This window comes from Euleptes europaea, chromosome 5 (assembly GCF_029931775.1).
Source record: "Euleptes europaea isolate rEulEur1 chromosome 5, rEulEur1.hap1, whole genome shotgun sequence".
Taxonomy (NCBI): Eukaryota; Metazoa; Chordata; class Lepidosauria; order Squamata; family Sphaerodactylidae; genus Euleptes; species Euleptes europaea.
The window spans coordinates 35,138,174-35,161,142 of NC_079316.1; the positions used below are offsets into that span (position 1 = coordinate 35,138,174).

Sequence of the window (22,969 nt, forward strand, 5' to 3'; positions counted from 1 at the left end):
AGCACTGGCTTTGCTGTTCTGGGGGGAAGAATTAATTCAGCATGGACACAGCAATACAGGCTAGTAGGCAATATCCTGGGATATTAGCAACGATGAATTGATTCAACAGATGCTTTTTTTTGCAAGCTATTAAAAAAAACTGGCTTCATATACTAACACTGGAGTTAGTATAACTGTAAGGAAACCATGTTCCAGTTCAATAGCAAAGAGGGCTAGCTCTCCCAGAAAGCCCTACCTTTAGTGCATTCTAGGATGACTGAGCATGTAGCTAAGATAAACAGAACAATGCTATTTTGTATTTAAAGGAGAAATAACAAAGATCTCTCTCTTGTCTTAAACCAATAAAACAGCAAAAAGCATACACTGCTTCCATGCAACAATGTGATCTTCTGATTCTCCCATCCCTCCTGTTTTTCTGAGCTGATAGGGTGGGGATACAGAGGAAGGCAAGGAAGATCTCTGCCTGGTGTGTTTTGTTCTCTTCTTGCCTTTTCCAAGATCTTTCTTGCATGCTTCCCACTTCCCTCTTGCTTTGCAGAGCCAGTTCCTGAGTCGCACTAACAGTTAGTTGCATGGGAAGCATAAACCCAGCACATGAGTCTGTCAAAGCATCTGGGAAAGCTTCATCTGCTGGATTTTTTTTTTGTCACAGGTCTACAAGATACAGGAGATCTGGTAGAAAAAGAGGGCCATGTCACCTTTAGAGTTTTTCGGCTTTCAGACTTGTATGCCATTCCTGGAAATTCACCAAGGGACTATGGGCAAAGTCCCTGCCCCCACAACCACAAAGGTAAATGGGCTATATGGTTATATATATAGACTCAATGTCTTTACATAAGGCTGCTGTAAGACAAGGTACATTCTTAAGAAACATGATCAAATTACAGTTTAATCAATGCTGATCAAAGAGACTGCTCACATTTCAGGTCTGTTCGGAAAAAAGGTGTTGTTCAGAAAAATAAAACCACCATTAAATGTGTAAATGGGAATCAGTCTTCAGTCAAGGCAGCAATTTATGTCCACTCAAGGAGCCACAGTAGTATTTGCAGCTCACCCCGGGGCATATCATTTTCAGTGCAGCTTGCGCTGTTTTTCCTTCCCTCAGGGGGAATTCAAGCATTTAAGCTCTGAGGAAAACCAGATGAATAAATCAAAGCTCTTTCCTATTAGTTACCCATAGCAGTCCTGTCCTGCACAAGTGTTTCTTTCAGAAGGTCCTTACTTTTATTATAAAGCATTTAATTTTAGAGTGTGCTCCAAAGACAACCATATAGCCTTGAAATTGTAAGGTTTCCCACACCATCTAACAGGTGCTATAAATGAATTTAAAATCCAGATTTGAGAATTACACATATTCAGGAGTTTTTGGGCAACATGAAAAGTTGATCAGAGGGCTTTAAGAGTCACAGAATAGGATTTATACGATCTGAAGAGAAACCAGAGTATGATATCACAGAATAGGACTATTCATCTGTACTAGAATACATTAAATAAGACATACCAAAAATCACCATTAGTTGAAGCAAAGTATAGTTAACAAGGGTCTACTAACAGAACAGCCGTTGCCCTATCCGGCAGAAGCCCACTGAGTGCTCTGAAACGCAGCTTCAAGGTGATACGAGATCCTGAGCAACCGTGTAGGACATGATGTGGAGGTGTCAAGAAACGGAGACCCTTAATGCAGTTTTTTGTTCTTTCAAAGACTGGTTCAGGCTTTAGGCCTAGTAAAGAATGGAAAAGTTTCCAACTGAAAATATTTAGAGCTGTTACGTGAAACCCAGCAAGCTGTGACCTTTAGAAACCACGATAACAACCCCAGGTGCAGGGAGTGAACTGGTCTCTTAGCACCCTTAAGGACGAGAAGCCAAGAAGCACATTCCATCCGGTTAGCAGGATGAAATCAATGTGGTAACAGAGCCTTTGAAGGTGGGGGCTGGACTTAGCTGCCCTGGAAAAGGCTCTGCCCCATCCCCTGCCTTCTACTGACAAAACCAAGGCTTGCAATACTGTTGATGTTGTCTGACAACAGCCACTTTGGGCATTTATTTCTTAAAGGTACAGATGCTGCAGTTATTATTGTAAACCCTTGTAACCCTCCAATCTATTTCTTTTTAAATTTTAGATTTTCTTTTGCAAACTTGGGGCAATTTTCAGGTCTGCAGAGAGATAGGTCTTGTCTGTTCATGGCTCCAATCTTTGGATTTAAATATCCACAGATTTGGCCATGTTGAAACATATGATACCAAATAGACTGAAGTTTGACTAGCATACATGTCTGCTTAAAGTAAATTGTTCATTTATTAGGAGACTCACAAGTAACCATAAAAATGAGCACAAAGAAGCTAACTACATAACAGATTGTGACTCATGAACCTTGGCACAATTATCTGACAATTTTCAACTAGCATACAATAGCATTACATTTTGTTGGTTATGCTGGAAATCCTTAAAGTGCTTTCTTTAAATACATATGCTATTTTAAACAAGTAGCAAAAGGCATTTAATTAATAGCAAAAAAATCAAATATATTAGTTGTGTAAGTTACAGTGGATTGCTTGTGGCTGAGAGATAAAGTAAAATTAATTAATTAATCAAGTAGTCCAAGAGCCTGAGCTGCCTCCTAATTATACACCAGCAGAAAGAATTAATGCCTGCTAATTGCAGTATGTCTCCAACTGTCATAGCCAAAAAACAAAACAAAAACAACCCTAGCCAGTCAGATCAGATCAGTGGCATAGAATAATTCTAACTGTCTCCAGGTCATCAAGCAGTTTTTTTTTTAAATCTCACTAGTTGGCATATACACATGCAGATGACTTTGTATTGGTTCCAGTAACCATACCTCAGCAGTCTTCTACAGAAGTTGATCAGGTAAATAAAGGAAGTTTTAGAATCATTCACTTCAGATATCATATTCCCTAAGCCCTTTAACTCTGTTTTTGGGAATCCCATTCAAATTCCTAAATAATAATAGGCAGAAAATGAATTAATGTATTTCCTAAACACTGATTTCTGGGACATACGGAAATGCTGCACACTGCAGTAGTATTATTTATAAAACTTACTAGTCATCTTCCTGTTAAAAGACATAAGGGTGGCATACTGCAAACTTTACAGTGTTAAGATCGTAATTAAAATAACAAAACAAGCAAACAGTAAAGTGCTAAAATATCCCCAAATATCTATAAATAAGTTTCAGTTATCATGACTATTTCACAAATGCTGTGAGAATGCTGAGGGCCACTGCTACATAACTTCCATGTTAGTGCCATTTGTGAGAAAGGGTGGCTTCACTTGAGGACTTGTACAGGAAGCTATCACGATTTTCATGGTTACAGCAGGCTTCCCCCCCGCCCTTTTCAGTTGCATAGGCTCTGTGTATAGCACTTGTGAGAATGCCTGGCTGTGAATCCAAGGATAGCCCTGCATGCTTCAAAGATACTTGTACAAGAACCCCCATAAGTGTGAACCAGATCTCAGGGGCTGTACTTTAAATTCTCCATATAGTTACAGCATTTAATCTGATAAAATTATGAACAAGATAACGTACTAAAAGAGAAATATAGAAGCTGGGATATACCTGTACTGGGCTGCCCCGTTGCGTCACATACAGGTTGAATATCCCTTATCCAGAACGCTTAGTGTTGCCAGGTCCCTCTTCGCAACCAGCGGGAGGTTTTGGGGGCGGAGCCTGAGGAGGGACTTCAATGCCACAGAGTCCAATTGCCAAAGCGGCCATTTTCTCCAGGCGAACTGATCTCTATCGGCTGGAGATCAGTTGTAATAGCAGATCTCCAGCTAGTATCTGGAGTTTGGCAACCCTAGGAATGCTTGCGACCAGAAGTGTTCCGTATTTTGGAATATTTACATATACATAATGTGATATATTAGGGATGGGACCCAAGTCTAAACACAAAATTCAGTTATGTACTATGTTTTATATACACTTTATACACATCGCCTGAACGTAATATTAAACAATATTTTTACTAATTGTGTGTACATTGAACCATCAGAAAGCAGCTTGGTGTGCTGCTGAATGGCTGTGAATAATGCCTGCATGTTGGTACATAATGGACGACGTTTGCGCTTAAAATAAAATAAAAAATGTCCTTGTTTTGGATCTTTCCATATTTTGGATGTCAGGTGCTGGTTGAGACCTTTGAAGCCCTTTATGGCCTAGGTTCCACATATCTGAAGGACTGTCTCTGCCCATATGTCCTGGTGTGCCAGCTGCAGTCCTCAGATAGCCACCTGCTGGTCGTTCTCCCCCACGCACTTCGGGTAGCCTGCCTGGTATCAGTTAGTGCCTGTGCCTTTCCCACTGTAGCTCCAGCTTCTTGGGAGGGTGAGGCGGGTGCCGTCTCTATAAATGTTTAGAGAGTGTGGCATGGCCATTTAATGGGGTATAGACTGCAGGTATCTTTTATGGGGGAATGGAGTTATTTTGGGGTTCTAGTTGATTCTTTATGTTTTAAATTTTGATTTGCAAACCACCATGAGGAAAGGCGGGATATAAATATCTGAATTAAAAATAAATATCAATAACTGGTTAGGCATAGACTGTTAAACTAACATTACAGAACATACATTTTTTAAAATTTTATTTTACAACATTTATATCTTTGCGCTCTAGGATTCACCCAAAACCGAGTTCTAATTAAAAACTGGAAGTGGTGTTGCATGTTGGTGTGATACCAAGAAGCCCCCTTTAACTCCCCCCCCCCGGCTTAGTAAACAGTAGTGGGGAACAGGGGGTCCAGCTGGGAGGTCTCCCACTATAGAGGAAGATCTGTCATCGTATTAAGATTTGGATGCCAGATACAACCTCTACCACCACAGTCAGCTCCCCAGTTATGCCTTAGCCAATGAGGTCAGTGGGCCTTTTATTTATCTTCAAGTCTCCTCTTTCTACGAAGCAGTATGGACTGAGGAGACATAGGCCATATAATTCTGGTATTCAGTGCATCCTAAAGTGGGCTTGGAAATTTCTTAGGTGATTTGGTGGATTGGGTAATGGACTTGTGTGGATCCTGGTGAACCTCAGAGGCTTCCTGGCTGCTGGGGGGTGGGTGGGAAGCTTTTTTTTAAATACAAAAAAGAAAAAAGGGGGGAAATGCCCCATTGCAAACAGTGAGGCTGCACCACCGAAAAAGATACTGTGGCCACGCTGCAGCTCAAGGGGGTATTCCAGAGGCGAAGGGGACTAGGAAGCTGACTAACATCAGCTCCGCCCACTGGCATGCCCCCCCCCCCGATGCCAGAGTGGCCTGCTGCTTCTGGGATTTAGGTCCCATTGTGGACGTGGAGGCCTGTGCCACTCTGGGGAGCCCAGGCAATGGTGTGTGTGCTACCCAGGATGGCATAAGTGCCCATTATCCAGGGTTAAACGGGCACTTACACCGGTTTGGGGTCACGCCAACTCCTATGGGTCTTGGCCCCTTCCCCCCCGGGAATATGTTCTAAGTTACTTACTAAAATCAAAAACAGCTTGTGGGCTAAAAGACCAAATAATTCTTTTTAACAATGTGTAACGAAGGAGGTTAAATAGAAATTAGAGGTTCAGATTTTTTGGGAACTTGTGAAGTCTAATGATGCCAAGCCTACTTAATCCACCTATGGCTCTGATCCTGGCTGGATAGAAAACAAAAATCCTGAACTCCCTGAATTGCCAATCATCTCGCAAGAGAGTTGTTTACACCACCCACGTTCACTAGTTGGTGCCTTTTCCTCATGACTCATTTCCGGCTTATGCCAAATTTTCCAGTTGCCAGTATTATTACAAAATACTTGCTCTTTCTATTATCCTTGGTATACAATGCTGTATAACACTGGTATTTTGAAAGTTATTCTTCATTTTAGAATCTTCCTGAAGCTGGAGGACATTTTGTGCGCTTTCTATGAATCAGTTCTCAGGAGGTTTCAGGCAGGTAGTCTTGTTGGTCTGCAGCAGAAGAGCTAGATTCCAGTCCAGCAGCACCTTAAAGATCAAGATTTCCAGGCTATAAGCTTCTGAGAGTCAAAGCTCCCTTCGTTAGATACAAGTAGGAAACTTGTAATTATCAGGACATTTCTGAAAATAATTTGAGTCTGGATAGGCTAAACCTTCTTGGGGGGTGGAAATGAGGAGCTTACAGTTGGTCTCTTGCAAGTTATTTTGCTTACCTTTATTAACTTGCAGAGAAATGAAGCTCTTTCAAGCAACCATGGTTTGATAGTATTATTAAGAAAATGTTCATGGGCTACTATCTAAGAACCTATCTGAAGAATCCTTCTGGGGAAAAATAAATCATCTCCTGCCACAACTACTACTAGGTTTAATCATCTTGTTCCCTAAAACACAGACTGTAGAAACAAAGTAGAGGGCCACTTCAGTCAGACAGATGGTTCCATATCTATTTTTCCCCAGGTATTTGAACTGAGCTTTAATGCATCCTTTCCTCTGGCAGTTAGTTCTGTATTTTCTGACAGTGATTTTAAAACATTGCTACACAATGGTTTTAATTGCATTTTTTGTTTCAAGAGGACCATGTTTCAGGCTGATATGAAAGACTGCATTGTAATGTTGAGAGCCAGTGTGGTGTAGTGGTTAAGAGTGGTAGAATCTACTCTGGAGAACTGGGTTCGATCCCCCACTCCTCCACATGAAGCCTGCTGGGTGACCTTGGGCCAATCACAGCTCTCTCAGAATTCTCTCAGCCCACATGAGGGCAGGCAATGGCAAACTACCTCCGAATATCTCTTGCCTTGAAAACCCTACAGGTCACCATAAGTCAGCTGTGACTTGACGACACTTTACGCATATATTGTGATTTTCTTGTGTATGTTTTAATTTGTTAGCTGGCCTTCATGACACTTGTGAGGTCAGAAAGGCAGGATATAAATTGTGTGAAACAAATAAAAGATGGGATGAAAATCTGTTAGAACAAACAAACCCAACCGAGTAACAAATATAACAATGTAAGAAAAGTAGATGAGGAATTAAGCTCTTGACTGTATGATATAACAAAAACCTAGTTGTACCATACTGCTTTCATGCTTCAACTTTTTAAATGCCATTCCACTTTATTTAAATGGTGCTTGCTTCATGGAGCACCAATTAAGTAGTATGGAATGGCACTGAAATAGTTGAAACAAGAAGACAGTGTGGTACAGTGGCTAGATTTTTGGGTCTGGATGTGGGAAACCCATCAAAAGTCCCTCACCTTAGCGAGGCAATCCCAGGCAAGTTGCTATCTCTCAGTCTGACCTACCTCATAGGGCTCCTGAATTGCTAACTGTCACTTGTAAGTTCTATGGAGGAAGGGTAAGATGTTAGTGTAACAGGCAACGTTACTGCCTTTTTAATTTCAGCGCACAATTATGTAAGGGAAGAATATACAACTATGCAGATTTGCATATACAGATTAAAAACACAGAAAACAATCAGGTAGAAGAATCCAGCTGACAGCAACAGAATATCTGCAAATATTTATTTATTTATTTAGAAAAAACTGGATAAGAAAACAACCTACTGAAACTTTGATAGGTTTGTATATATTGTTAAAATAAATGAGTTTATTTATTTTAGAAATAAATAATTTGTGTGTGTGTATGTGTACACACATACATACACTTAAGAAAATATAAGAGAGGCTTTATGAGAAGAAAGTGTTCCATAGGCACTATTCATTCGCTGTAGGTAAATGTTCTACATATTACATTAAGAGACCATATGCCTGGCCAAACAGAGTAGGTGACAGATGTAATATTAATTACACATTCAGTAGAACATTCTCTAGTTACATTTCTATCATTACTGTCCCAGTCTAATTAGGCAATGGATGCATAAGATTACTTCTTTTTGTCCCTTCTCGTCTCACCCACATTGAGTGGTTGATCTTGCTCTCAAACTAACCTCACCATCTGGAACAACCTCCTTGCATTAACTGATTTCAATCCTAATTTTTTCATATCCCATTTTTTCTTTGTTACTCATTACTATTCATAGTCACATGCCATTAAAGTTTTCCTGATACTGATACTTTAATGTTGACCATTTTGTCCTTTATAGTATTCAAATACGATTAGATATTATTGGAGATTTTGGGGGGAAATCTTTTAAAAGGAAAATTGACACTGATATCCCCCCTCCTGAAATTCCCATTGAAAGACAATTAAGCAGTGTTTACCAGGGTTACATATGAACTTAGATAACAAAGAAAGTTGCCCGGGGGCATGCTTGTTTTGACCACTGGTATACACATGGAGAGAGTAGTACCTTGCATATTTTTCCTGCTCAAATGATAGAACACTTCTGTTTTATTACATAGCAGTCATTTACATTGATGGTGAGAAAATAGATCTTATGAAGTTGATTCTGTTTATAATTATTTCCCTGTGTTTCTGAAATATCAATCAAACTTTATGTGTTACGAGCATAGATCAGCCAAGATTGACACACGGGCAAAATCATCAGCTCACTAACGTACAATAAAATTTCAAAGCCACACAACAGTCTGATTTCAATAGTATACACCTAATAAATAAAAATGTTCACCAGCTGCTTCCTTGCTGAACATGCTGAGGTGCAAAATTTGGCCACCTTAAAGGTGATTTTGTTAGAACAATCTCAAAAGAGGAAGGAATATATAAAATTCATCAGATCTGCCTCAAACGTTAGATAAGACTGGAGTTATGTATAGAGACCATACAATAACCCATGGTCAACTGTTTCAACTGTGTCCAGTTGGCAGGGGAAACAAACTGAGAGGGATATAAATATATATCCCTTCCAAAAGAACTGATGGTAAAGCATTAAAGCAGGCCAAAATGAATGTTTCAGAATATAAGCACACCACTAAATATTGTGTTTAAAGGCTTCTCGTTGTATAATAACATGAGTCTGAAGCAGAAGCTGACAAGTATTTCCCATTGTTTCCCTTACCCAAGAAAACACACAGGGAGCTGATCAGCTGCTATGCTAGTGTATCCATAGCCAGCGTGGTGTAGTGGTTAAGAGCGGTGGTTTGGAGTGGTAGAGTATGATCTGGAGAACCGGGTTTGATTCCCCACTCCCCGATATGAGTGGAGGAAGCTAATCTGGGGAACTGGATTTGTTTCCCCACTCCTACACACAAAGCCAGCTGGGTGACCTTGGGCAAGTTACAGCTCTATTAGAGCTCTCTCATCCTCACCTACCTCACAGGGTGTCTGTTGTGGGGAGGGGAAGGGAAGGTGATTGTAAGCCGGTTTGAGTCTCCCTTAAGTGGTAGAGAAAGTTGGCATATAAAAACCAACTCTTCTTCTATCCCAGAGATGGGCACAACCTAAAGATATACCAGCAGAGGGATCCAGCACTGCTGCGCCATGGCTGAGCAGTGGCATCACAATGCTGAGGCCCCCTGCCAGCACCACCAGCTCAACCCCCTGCATCAGTAGGGAAAAGGACAGGTATTAGTCGACTTCCTAAACCACCCCAATCTGGAAATAATCTCTGGCATTGGCACAGAGCTACGCCTGCAGAATAGCTCATATGTGCTCACTGAGTCCGAAAAAAGCTACCCCTTGGCCCCCATGTCTCAGGGGCCCTGAGGACCACAGGAGGCCAACGGGTGGCATGACTTGCACTCACGTCCCCTCAGCCAAACCCCCTCCCCCTTAACTGAAGCTGTCAGCTTCTGGCAACCAGTATAAACCCCAGTACCTGCACTAAATTGATTGGCTCCATGACCATGGGACTTAGCAACTTGCACGAAGTTGGTGGCTCAAACACACATGGGGAATGAGCACACTATATGGGAGCACAACTCACTGCTAGTGCAGAGCTGGTGTGGGAGGGGGTTGAAGCCAAAGAAGACTAAGACTATTATATCCAAACTAACCCATTATCCTCCATATATATTTCAGTACATGGGACATTGCTCCATACTAAAATGGCCTTACACCTACTCTGACAGTTAACAAAAAATGTACAGGTATATAGTATAAGATTTCAACAACAAACATTTCCCCATAAATGTTAATAGGCTAAACATCAACATTACCGGTAACATTTCCCCATAAATGTTAATAGGCTAAACATTGCCATAGCAATACTTCTTGAGGAAAGAATGTATTACTTTTACAAGATACTTGGAAGGAGCACCCATATATTTCATCATGTATGTTTTAAATTGTTAGCTGCCTTGGCTGCCTTTTTAAGGCCAGAAAGGCAGCATATAAATTTTGTAAATAAATAAATAAAATGTGCAAATTTTTGGAGAAAAGATCCTGCAGCAAGCATAACATTTCCCTCATAAACAGCAGAGGGTTAGTTAGTGTTGCATTCACCCTAATTGCTATGCATCTGTGAACCTGCAAAGAGATGGCTGCTGATTAGAGATGTGAAAATGAATGGAGAGGTTGAAGGTAGAACTGTTCCTATTTCCTACCCTCCTGGCCTGAAACAGAGTTTAAAAAAACAACAACAACATTTAAACGTTTGCTCTTTCAGGATGATACAAATATCTAGGAAAAGCATTTTTTACATATTGCTAAATAGCCAATTCTCTTGGATTAAATTTCATGAATAGGCTAAACAGTGCAATTTTATGTGCTAATGGAAGTCTGAAGTACAAATTCTGAGCACAACAGTAGAGCCACAGCTAAAGAAAAAATCTGACCATCTCTAACCTTCAGACTAACTGTGGATATCCTTGATGCAGGCTGTTTGCTAGAGTATCAAAATAATACATAGCAGTTACTAAAAATGTGGGATAGGGAAACAAACATGTGAATAAATCTTCAGCTATTTCTTCAAGTGTTATTAGAATTAAATAGAAAAATAATTAATGCATGCCACTTTATTACTTTTATTTATTCTCTTTATATCTTGCATTTCTCCCCAAAGGGGACCCAAAGTGGCTTACATCATTCTCCTACATTTTACAATTACAATTTTTATTATTCTCTTATACTCTTCCTATGGATTTATAAATTTTGTTATCTACTCAGTGAGAAAAGCATACTATAAAGTAAATACATAAAAATAACTAAATCCTACTGAAGTTCTTAACTGAGTCATGGGATGCAAACACAATTTGCACTTCCTCCCAGCCCTCCCTTCTGTAAGCCCCTCCCCTTCTGTAAACTCTCAGGATCTTGGGCAGGCTAATTTTGCCTCCCTTCCCCCCTTTCCTTTAATTGGTTCTTATCTGCTATCAATATTCTGTGCTTCTTAGGGCACATTAATTTCTAACCAGGCTGTGTTTGGGGGAAGTTTTCTTTCCTTTTGGTTATTTTACACATTTTTCTTCTTATCTGTGGTGGCTTCGCTGCTGTTTTTAGGACTGGCATGACACACAAAGTTTACTATTATATATAATGATTCATTGTGTCCTAAAAAGATTTACTAATACGATAAAGGAATTTGTAGTGTCTTTTAATTATTGTGTTACCCCCACCCAGGTTTGTTGAGAAAATATATAAATAGAGGAATCTTCAAGACACTGGTATTAAACATATGGTTTCACACATACTCTCACTGTGATTACCTATACGGACAGTATTTTTATTTATATTTATTAACACATTTACATTCGACCTTTCCTTCTTACAAAGGGAGGAGAAGGTGACTATATCGATACTGTAAAAATCAGTATACAACATGCTAAAATAAAGCAAATCACTATAAATCATTGTAAAAGCAACACTCTCATCCTAAAAATCACTAATTGCCCCTAACTAAGAGTTAAAGGAACTCTGCCTTACACATCTACCTAATCTTTTGAGGCATTATGTTTCACAGTGCTGGGGCCATTATAGTAAGTGACCATGAACACACCATAGCTGTTTTTCTGGGAGATGGAATCACAAGAAGGTGCTGACCCATGGAATGCAATTAGTATCCAGGTTTAATACTACTACATAAGAAAAAGCATATAACCATATATGCAATTGTCAATATTTATCCAAGGAAGCCAAGACAGCCTATGTGCGATTACTGCATTTTATCCTTTTTATAATGCTGCAAAATATTTGGATGAAAGGCAGTAACTACATCAAGATCACCCAGGAGATTCATGACTAGATGAAGGTTTGAATCCTTGCTTCCAACATCGCTTATTATACCACACTGTCTTTATGATTATATTACTCATTTATAGCTTTGACTATCTGAAGATAAAACAAATGTATTTTAAAAATACTTGCTACTTATGCCACCTGGCCTACAAATACTTGTGCTGGTTTATGTACAACCTCACTTATTGTTCAGCTGCTATCATTTTCCTTTACAGTCTTAAAGCTCAAGACTGCAACTTTTTCCACATGCAGATCCTTTCAATGATGTTCTTCAATGCTCTGCATTGCACTTTGATAGCAAACCTGAAGCAGCTTCCAGTTCAGGGATGTTTTTACTTTCACTAGCCATTTATAAGCCTTTTTTCTTACACCTTGTGGATCCTTGCAAAAGATTTCTTTGGAGCACATGCTTTCCAACAACCCAGGCCTTAGAAGTAAGTAAATAAAATACATTTACTTATTTTCAAAGGAACTTACTTCCAAACAACAATGCTGCAAAGTGCAAACATCCTCCATGTACGTGGAGAGTACTTTTCTCCACGTTGTCTAGCTATCATCCCCTTCCATCTCAGTATGTAACTCTTGTCACAAAAAAAGGTTAATTCTGGTTTGTGTTCTCTCTCACTTCTTGTGGTGGTTTCTGAATTTATGAATTTATGTTGTTTTATTGGCTGATATTGTCGAAGGCTTTCACGGTCAGAGTTCATTGGTTCTTGTAGGTTATCCGGGCTGTGTGACCGTGGTCTTGGTATTTTCTTTCCTGACGTTTCGCCCGCAGCTGTGGCAGGCATCTTCAGAGGTTAATCTTTCAGTGTTAATCCTCTGAAGATGCCTGCCACAGCTGCTGGCGAAACGTCAGGAAAGAAAATACCAAGACCACGGTCACACAGCCCGGATAACCTACAACAACCTATTGGCTGATGTTGATCATGTTATGGAGTCCAATCACACCTTAAAAACTAAGAGGTAGACTTCTGCTCATTTTCAATGCAACAGACTATCTCTCTGGACTTATGATCATTTTATTATTCCTTTTTTAGAGGGTTTTAATTCTTCCTCTTAAATTGAAGCCACTCCAGAAGACTTGGGACAAGGAGCAGGAAAAGACCATTATCCGCTCCCTTCTTGATTCGGCAGTTTGAGTAAGGGATGAGGTGATCAGCAGGCAACAGAATTTGCTCCAAATATTTAAACTTATACCGTCTTTTGCCTAACTAAGCATTCTTTACACCACCCTTTTGTTTAAAAAAAACAAACAAACACACCAGCCACTAAGGGCAGCAGACATAACTGCACTCACCCACTTTATCCCCACAATAACTTTATGAGATTGTTGGTTCTTGTAGGTTATCCAGGCTGTGTAACCGTGGTCTTGGAATACACAGCCCGGATAACCTACAACAACCAATGAACTCTGACCGTGAAAGCCTTCGACAATATTTATGAGATTGGTTAGGCGGAGAATTTGACTCCAGATTAGCGGAGCAGGAATACCTCCAAGGCCAGAAGTCAGTGACAGAACATCTAGGCTACATGCGGAAGACCTCGAGTTCAATCTGTGGCATCGCTTGTTAAAAGGATCAGGCAGAAGCGACGTGAAAGATCTTTGCTCCAGACCCTGGGGGGCCGGAGGAATGGTCTCCCTCTGTATAAGACAGCGTTATGTTCACCTTGCTCCTTTTCACTCTTCTTTCTCCCGAAGACAGAGAAAAATCTATCAAGGATCTATTATGGGGGGAAATTTACTTACACCCTTTCGCTCCACCATAAGCTGATAGAAGTCCTTGCTCGGCGCCGGGGCTTGTCCGCGCGCCTCAAACAAAACATCTGGGAGAAGAGCCGCCATCTTAGGACGCCAGCAGACAGTGGCTATGGCAACCAGGAAGGGGTGGGCCTACAGAGAGGTCACAGGAATCCCGCCCCCCCTCTTAAAGGAGACGAGTCGCTTAACGCTTCAAGCCAACGGGGTTTTACCGTCGCCACGGCGGGAAGAGGCCCCTGAACCGCCACGGCCGAAGGGGGCGAAACCCCCACCGTAGACACCACCTGCGGCCTTGCTGACCCAGCAGGGATAACGCCTGCGCGCACCCCGGGGGTGACGACCCCGGCGGAGGGATACCTCTTTTTCAGCCAAGGAACGTCTGAGACAGGCGGAGGGGGACGGGAAGGATAGAACTACCGTCGATACAGAGGGAGGGGGCTGGCGGCTAAGCGGCAAGGAGCGCCTAGGCGGACAGGGGAAGAGCACCCGTTGCTGGCGAGGGGGGGGCGAGAGCGGGGGCCCCGGGCCCCTTTGGGGGTAAAGTAGTCCCCGGCCTCCCCCTCCGCCGCTGGAGGGGGTACGGGAGCGGAGGCAGACGGCGCACTGATCGGTGCTGCGGCTTCAGCTGATAATTGAAGGGAAGAGGCGCCGGGCAGGACAGAAAAGGAGCCGGAGCCGCTGGGGAAGCACGGGGCGCTTTTGCGGAGGCCGCGTCGGGACAAACTAGGTACTTGTGGGCGCCGACGGTCGGCGGGGCGCGGGTGGCGTCCGCCACTTGTAGGGGGGACCAGGCCATCTTTTCTTCTCTCTTGCGGTGTGTGTGTGTGTGGGGGGGGCTGACACGGAAGGAGCTGTTTTGTGGAGCATGCCAGGGAAGGCTTGTCGTCGGGGTAGGCCCGGGGTCCGGGGGGGGGAGTAGGGGGAGGGGGACTGCGAGACCGTAGTGGTGGCTGTCTGAGGCCCTCGGCGGGGGTTGAGGAAGCCCTCCCCCTACGGGGAGGATTTCATCTCGGGGGTGAGGAGTGATAAATACCAGGTTCTTCCCATGGGGAGGGGAAAAAAAAGAGGAGTGGTGAAAGAGGAGCCAGGGTGGCAGAAATGGAGCTGACAAAATGGCCAAACGGCTGCTTGGAGCTTATCGTGATTCAGCCTTTCTTCTCCCCCACCCACCCCCGTTCCAGACCGAGGAATGTTAGTGGGGCAAATCTGCTTTCACCCCCCCCCTTCACGCTTATGTCCACAGGAACACAGAACACACGTATCTTTTCTCCCCCCCTCCCCTTTGTGGTTTGGGCCTAGCTTCTCTTTCCTCCTCCTCCTCCCCTGGTTAAGATTAGCTTTGGTTGCTAAATACAAAAGGACAGTGTCAGTGTGTTGACACGGCACCCGATTTGTGTTCGCCTCCTGCTTGGTTTCTTCTCCCCGCTCTCTCCCCCCCCTTGTTTCCCGAGGGGACCCTCTCTATATGATATATTGTTTACTTGATTGAAAGGTGTGCCGTGAACCCCTTTGAGTACGCTCGGGAGAGCGGGGGAACAAACAGTCCACCCTCTTAGCCGAATAACGACAACAACAATGAAAAAAAAGAAAGAGAAATGCTAAATGATCAGGTGCCTCCATATTGGCCAGCCTTTTGGGGCCGGGAGGAGGAAGAGAGGGGGGGAAGCTGCACTCTACTAAGCGTAAAAAGGGGGCTTGTTTAATCTAGTCTCGCTCGGTCCTGAATCCCAAGGCCGAAGCAGATTGTTTTCGCCCCTGTAATTTTTGGAGCTGGTTCTCGTTGCTGAAGCCTTCCGAGAAGAAACTCGCTTGTGGCTTGTTTGCATAACGCGTCGTGTTTAGAGATTCACATTCTTCTGGTTCTCCCCGTCCTCTTTCTCTCCCACCCCCCCGCCAGCTCCCAACCCGACGGCTTTCGAGTTGCAGCCGACTGGTCCGGGACTAACAGTCAAACGGATCTCGGGGCTTTCGGTAGCTCTCTAGGCCGATCTGCTTGCTCTACAACTTTTATTGTTCCTTTCTCCAAATGGCCAGTGTCTGTCGGGGGGGGGGGGGATGTTCGTCGCAGCGGGGTTTTAAAACATCAGAGATTCCAAAAAGTTTAGATTAGGAGCAAGGAAACACTAGGGCGGGGAGAGTGGAAAGTTTTGTCGAGGGCTTTAGGGGAAAAACACCGATGTATGGAACAAAGGTCCTGTCTGTATTACAGAGGCCTACATATGAGGCCTGACTGTGTCGCATTTACTCAGAGGAAAGAAATGAAAGCTTGGCATGGGTTTAAACGTGTTCCGTGTCTGGCATACATTTCACGAATGCTCCTAGCATTTGTTTTCAGGTTCATTTTGATATTGCAGCCATATATACTAATAATTTTTGTTCTGGCTTTCTTAATGTAACCAGTCTTCTTCATATTCTCCATCCTGTTCATCAGTAGCAAGTATTGATCTAATATAGGTTTAAGGCCACCACCCATTCTTCTTTGACAAAGTGATTTCCCTAACACTGACTTCATGTAGATATCGACTTTAGTGACAGTATCAGGCCTGTCATATAAAAAAAAAAAGACAAAGGGGATTAAAGGACGAGCTAGATCTTCTGCATCAAAAAGGTGGGACCTTGCAATCCACAATGAAGACGTTGTCTTCCAAACAAGTCTTTGACATAGGTCACCTTTCTTTTGGGGATTGGAGAGGTGTGTGTGTGTGTGCACATGCACACAGAGGCTTTTGAAAGCCTGGGCTATGGACATTATTGCCTGCTTATTTTGTCTGGGAAAATCCTTTTCCAAGTCTTGTTCTTACTATATTTCAATTTTGTGAGTTGAATAGAATAAAGATTTCTTTTTAAATAATACCTTGGATATAGTAGAAATTAATTGCATTTTAACAGTTTGTGTGCTTTAGATCTCAGTAGTTTTATATATACAGTATTAATTATTAAGTGTCTATATTTAAGAAGGAAACTTTGATTAATTTAAACTTAAAAGACTCTCTGCTCTCAGTATGTTGATACTTGGATTGGCTCCCAGGGATACCTGTCCATGAAGAGCAATTTTCTTACTCTCCCCTCTCTGCAGCCCAAAATGCCTGTTGTCTACAATTCTGGGCACGTGAAAGTAAACTCCGTTTAGCTCACCATGGTTTATGAGGAAGCATGGTTGGTGTGAGGCTGGAACTTATACAGTTACACTTGAAAATGGGGCTACTCTCTCCTTCCAAAATTGCAGATGTGACTAGCAAGTGAAATGTGAGCCAAGCTCTATTATAGCAAACCTATGTATGTTTAGAATAAGCTCCACACATGAGCAAACATGTATAGGATCAGGCTGTGTTCTCAGGGCCTTTTCCTAAGCATATACTAGCATTTATTATTAATAGCACTTCATTTTCTATAACTCTTTTAAGACATAAAGTTGTTTAAAGTTTCAGGAAAACAAGTGCTATTCACAGAGTAACTGGGTTTGTGGGGGGAAGGGTATGAAATAGAAGAAACTTTATCTAGAATGGTATTTTTAGTACAATGTCTACTAGGTGCTGACAGGTGTTCTGTTGTTGTTTCAGTATCCTGATAATTTTCATGCCTTTTTTTCTCCTGCCTTCTCTTTGCCTCCATTATGCTTTCTTTGTTTACTGTCTGGATATACTTGTACCAGTAATCAAAAGCCACATAAAGAACTGCAGCTAGACATCTACAAGGCTACTTTTGTAGCTTGGTGAGGTGGCTCTTCCAAAAGTGTAGAAATCATAACCTGCAGATATCAACTATAAGGCTTGTGTTTTGGGGATGGGGAGTTTGCTGTCAAGTCACAGCTGACTTATGGTGACCCTGGTGGGATTTTCAAGACAAGGGACCTTCAAAGGTGGTCCAGATAGTTGGTCTAATATTCCCTCTAGCTCAGTCTTGTCTACTCTGACTGTCAAAGAGAAACAGGAGTCTTGTGATACCTTAAAAGCCTAACAAAAGATTATTCCAGCATAAACTTTTGTGGACTTGAATCAGCTTGTTAAATGCAGTGAGTGGATCCTCACAATGGGCAGTGACTCTCCAGGGTCCCAGCAGAGGAAGATCTTTCTCAACAGCTGCTATCTGCTTTAACTAGTCATGCCTTGGATTGAACCTGGGACATTCTCTAAGCAAAGCAGGTGCTCTATTACTAGGGTTACCAACCTCCAGGTGGTGGCTGGAGATCTCCTACTATTACAACTAATCTCTAGGTGACAGAGATCAGTTCACCTGGAGAAAATAGCCGCTTTGTAAGGTGGACTCTATGGCATACTCTATGGCAAATCTCTCAAGTCTTTCCCAAACTGGAGCTGGCAACCCTATCACTGATGGAAGGAAAAAAGAGGGGAATGAAACCCAACCTGAAAACAAAAGCTGGGTACCCAGGTTTGGGTGAGAGGAAAATTTATATAAGTCTATGTGGAAATATTACAAATATATTTTATTAGAAGCGCTATACAGATTTTAAAATTCTTTAAAAGTATTAAAATAGCACAATGGCCAAACTTAAGGTTGATTTCTGTAACCACAAACACAAACGCGTTTTGGCCTCTAGGGCCTTCATCAGTGGTTAGTTAAAACCTTTTCTAAAATCTGCACACATATATAGAAATACAATGACGTGAACCAATACAAATACAAAGTACAAACAGTTTAAAACCCAACCAGGTTGATATCTGCACACAAAATATACGAGAGACTTATACTAACCAGTTCTACAACAAAAACCCAATATACCAGTTGTTTGAATAATTGAGAATAAACTTTACAACATATTCACTTATCTGGTTGGGTTGTAATATTTCCACATAGACTTATATAAATTTTCCTCTCACCCAACCCCGGGTACCCAACCCTATCACTGAGCCATATCCTCTCCCAGAAAGTGGTATCTCTTACTTACAATGAACTGTTGTTTATAGTTGGCAAATAATCATTGGGCTGGTGGTACAGGCTGTAGTGTTGGGGAATATCTCTCTGGTGTCTAAGCTTGATGGTGGCACATAGGAGTTAGAAATAGTGTTTTAGCCTAGAGTTGGTATTTGTCTTACATTCTTTTCCATCACCCTAAAGCACATGAATCTCAGAGTCAGATTGTAATATGGGGAAGGGTCTTTGCAAGAGAGGTAAATGCGAAAGAGTTATATAGATTTCCCTTACGAGCACCTGTAATCTCCCTTTGCTTGAAATATAAGGATACCTTGATACAAATAGTTTCCACGAAGGCTCTTAAAGATCAAAGACACAAAGGAAAAGGGCAATCTCATAAATCTTGCTGTTTCTTCAACTAGAGGAAGCTACTGGGCAGATTTTAAGATGTCTAATCTTAAGGAGCTGTTAACTATACCTGAACAGCTGCTGTACAGCTGGGACCCCAAAACTGTTGAGGGTATTGTATGTCAGGCTACATTTGTGCTCTGAAAATAAGGGCATCAATTTCACATACACTTAAACTAGCTTCCCTCCTTATGCAATTTTGGTGTACTAGGTCTGTAAGGGTGGTGGGAGCTGGGTGCTATGGATCTGTCAAGATAATTTTCAGTGCCCTTGCTGTTCTATAATTCCCAGAATGTTTTGAAGAAATGCATGACATTTAAATTGCTGTGAAATAAACATATGCTTGTATTGTGCATGTGCCCTATGCCAGTAGTTGCATGTAAGGGAACATGTTCCATGTGTTTGCTATTGATACTGTTATTCAAGAGAAGATTGAGTGACTGTATGCCTGTTAATGCCTGTAAATGTTGATAGCTTGACTTAAGCTTGGCTGCAGAGAGCTCTATGTACAGGTAACAGTGATGTAATCTATTGTTAATGAAGTGTCAAACCTCACATACACTATATCCAGAAACGTACTGAACTAAAGCTAGTTTCTAGATAAACATTCCTTGGCCTTCATTACTATTCTATACCAAGGGTGCTAATACATGGCCATGGGCTGCATCTGGTCCCCAAGCAATGTAGTCTACCAAGTTTTAATTAAGGTATGATAGGAATTTTGCTTAATTTATCACTTGCATAATCCTTCTCTGCTTCTGAATGCCCTTGGGTCATCTGGCTATAGCTGTTCCATCAGTACGTTTTAACCCCTCCCCTCAGTATGACCTTGTATGGCAGGCATTTTTATTTGCTATACTTACCTGAATTTAGATAATCCCACCCCCCTGAAAAAATTATCCAGGTTTATTACTGTAAATTATTGTATCTTGTATCCAAATTTAAGACAGCTTTTGTTCTTTAACATCACATGTAGAAAAAGTTAGACTTCCTTTTCATGTAAATAGGGTATTTTGCCTACCCATTTACTTAAGAATTATTCTGTATAAACTGTCTTAAACCATTCACTTAGGATAATGTAACTCCTGGAATGTATATAATTTGGGGAAAGAACTTTTGTGTGTGTGAGAGAGAAGATTAGTCCCTCCATCTTCAATGCTGGTTGCCAATAGTTTTCAGTTAACCCAGTAAAGTTATTCAACAGACAAAACCTTAAGTGTGCTGGGTGTAATCGGTATTCAACCTTTACCTTCTCTGGTGTGTGAATTTTCTTGAATTCCAAACATCCAATGAGATTAAGTAATAAGCACTGTGGGAAAGATGATGGTATCGTTGAATTAAATGAATAGGGTTGAGGAGTTCTTGGTCACATCACGCATATCTACTTTTTTATCCTACCGTTCCTCCAAAAAAACCCAGGATGACCCACTTGGTTTTCCCTTTTCCTTTTATCCTTAAAACAGCCCCATGAGTCAGGTCAAGTTAAGAGATGGTGACGCTGGCCTGAGGTCTTCCAGTGAGATTCTCAGCAGAGTGGGAAGATTAATTCAGCTCACCATGGCCCTTGTCTGACACATTAACTACTGTACAACTGAATGGCTTTAGATATTGCTCAGCACAGGATATCCTGCGTGACTGTCCACTCCCTGCTGTTTTACTGGTTTTTGGCCCAGGAAGTATATTGTATCTTAGGAGTCTATTGGAAATTAGAAGGTAAGTTGGGTAACCTGATGCTGTGATGGGCAAAAAAAACAAAACCATTGGTAAGAGTACTACCATATACGTAGACCAAGATGGCCGGATATGTGTGTGTCTGATTTCTTTCCTGTCTTTGGATGCTGGCTCGTGATCATTCTGCAATTATGGAATAAAGCTTGGAACATGAGTATATCTGGACATTTTTCTGGGTTATTGATATGGTGCCATTTGAGGAAGGGAGTGTAGAGTGGTGGTAATAATGAAAGTAAATGACTTCGGTACCAAACTAGAATATGCACTCTGGAAAAGTGGGTGGATCTGAAGAAGATGAAATTCAACAAGGATAAGTGCAGAGTCCTACATTTGGGTCACAAAAATGACAAGCACACATACTGGATGGGGGATACACTTCTGGGTAACTGTGTGAACAAGATCTTGGGGTATGGGTGGATTGTAAGCTGAATATGAGCAGTCAAGTGTGGCAAAAAAGGCTAATGCGGTCTTGGGGTGCATCAACAGGAGCATAACATCCAAATCACAAGATGTCATAGTCGCTGTACACTGCATTAGTCAAGCTGCACCTGGAGTACTGTGTGCCGTTCCGGACGCCTCACTTCAAAAAGGATGTGGACAAACTGGAGTGGTTCAGAAGACAGCTGTGAGGATGATCAGGGGCCTGGAGACCAAGCTATGTGACGAAAAGCTGAGGAACTTGGTGTTCAGTTTGGAGAAGAGGAGGTTGAGGGGGAACATGATTGCTCTGGGTTGACCCAGGCTCGCTATTTGAAAGGCTGTCACTTAGAGGAAGGTAGGGAGCTGTTCCTATTGGTAGCAGAGGGTAGGACTCGCAATAGTGGGGTTAAATTATGGGCAGAAAGGTAGTGGCTGGATATTTGGATTTTTTTTTTACATTGAGAGTAGTTTAGCAGTGGAATCAGCTGCCTAGGGAGGTGGTGAGCTCCATGTCGCTAGCAGTTTTCAAGCAGCAGGCTGGACAAACACTTGTCAGGGATGCCTTAGGTTGTTCCTGCATTGAGCAGGGGGGTTGGACTAGATGGCCTGTATGGGCCCTTCCAATTCTATGATTCTATGCTTTGGAGTTTGGACCTGGAGTGAACTAGACGTTCTGTGATTATGTTGGACTTTCTGCACAGCTGTTTCCTTACTATAGTATATATTAATGCCTTCATATAACCATCATGGTGTTTCACCAGCTTGGTTAGTGCTACAGACCAGTTTGTATCTTAGAATTCTCATCCCCAGGAAGCATATTAGTATTTCATTGGCTGCTGAGGCCAAAGGGTCCTGAGTAAAAGCTGTAGATAATAGGATGTGTCTTCTTATGATTTAGAAATGGGAGAAATTTGTTTGGGAAACAAAGCGGAATAACTGAGCAGTTCTCACAATGGAGAGAAGTGAGACCAGGGTACTGTAGAGATTGGAGCAATTATGTAGAAGTGAAGGTGAGCAATAAAGTGGCCAGTTTTGCAGATAACACCAAATTATTGAGAATAGTGCAAACCAATGCACTTAGTGCAGTCCTCCAAAAGAATTTCTCCAAACTGTGAATGGACAACAACATGACAAATGAGGTTCATTTTGGCTGTGAATATAAATCTGTGGTACCATGGAACTTGGAATACAGAGTACCCTTCTGGTTACCCCATCTTAAAAAATAATATTGTGGTATTCCATATTATGATGTAGTACTGGAGAAAAGTAACCAAAATTATTCAAATGTTGGTGTTCGTTCTTTGTGAGGAAAGGCTAAGATGTTTAGAGAAAATACAACTTAAGAGATGTGCTTGAGGTTTTTTATATAATTTTGTGTAGGGTGGAGAAGACGAATACAAAGAACTGAACCCTTTCCATGGTACTGGTACTCAGGCGTATCCAATGAAATAGATGGCAAATTGATTCAGAACAGAGAAGAAGTCACTCAAAAAGCAACATGTGGAATTCAGTGCTACAGGATGTAGTGATGGCTTGGAGTTCAGTTGACTTTAGAAGGAATTTAGACAAATTCATGATGGTTAGATCATCAATGATATTGCCTAATAACTCAATGAAATCTCCATGTTCAGAAGCAGTAATTTTTTTGAATATCAGTGATGCAGGTGTAGCAGAAAGTGGGAGCTTAGGCATCTGAGCCCTCTGGGGCATCTGGTTGGTCACAGGGTGAAGCAG

At 41.8% G+C, this 22,969-nt stretch overlaps 2 protein-coding genes across 5 annotated transcripts in view; one reads left to right on the top strand and one right to left on the bottom strand.

Moving 5' to 3' along the window:
- The window catches only part of FBXO36 (F-box protein 36), a 44,128-nt gene that overhangs the window by 18,170 nt on the left and 2,989 nt on the right, over nucleotides 1–22,969 (bottom strand). The window contains 2 exon segments of the mRNA XM_056850404.1: nucleotides 13,793–14,065; nucleotides 14,068–14,217. Coding sequence (XP_056706382.1) covers nucleotides 13,793–14,065; nucleotides 14,068–14,217 — 423 coding nt within the window.
- The window catches only part of TRIP12 (thyroid hormone receptor interactor 12), a 112,173-nt gene continuing 103,514 nt past the window's right edge, over nucleotides 14,311–22,969 (top strand). For all 4 annotated transcript variants that reach the window (XM_056850242.1, XM_056850243.1, XM_056850244.1 and 1 more), the window contains exon 1: nucleotides 14,311–14,531. The gene's annotated coding sequence lies outside the window, so the exon portion shown is untranslated. The remainder of the gene's footprint in view (nucleotides 14,532–22,969) is intronic.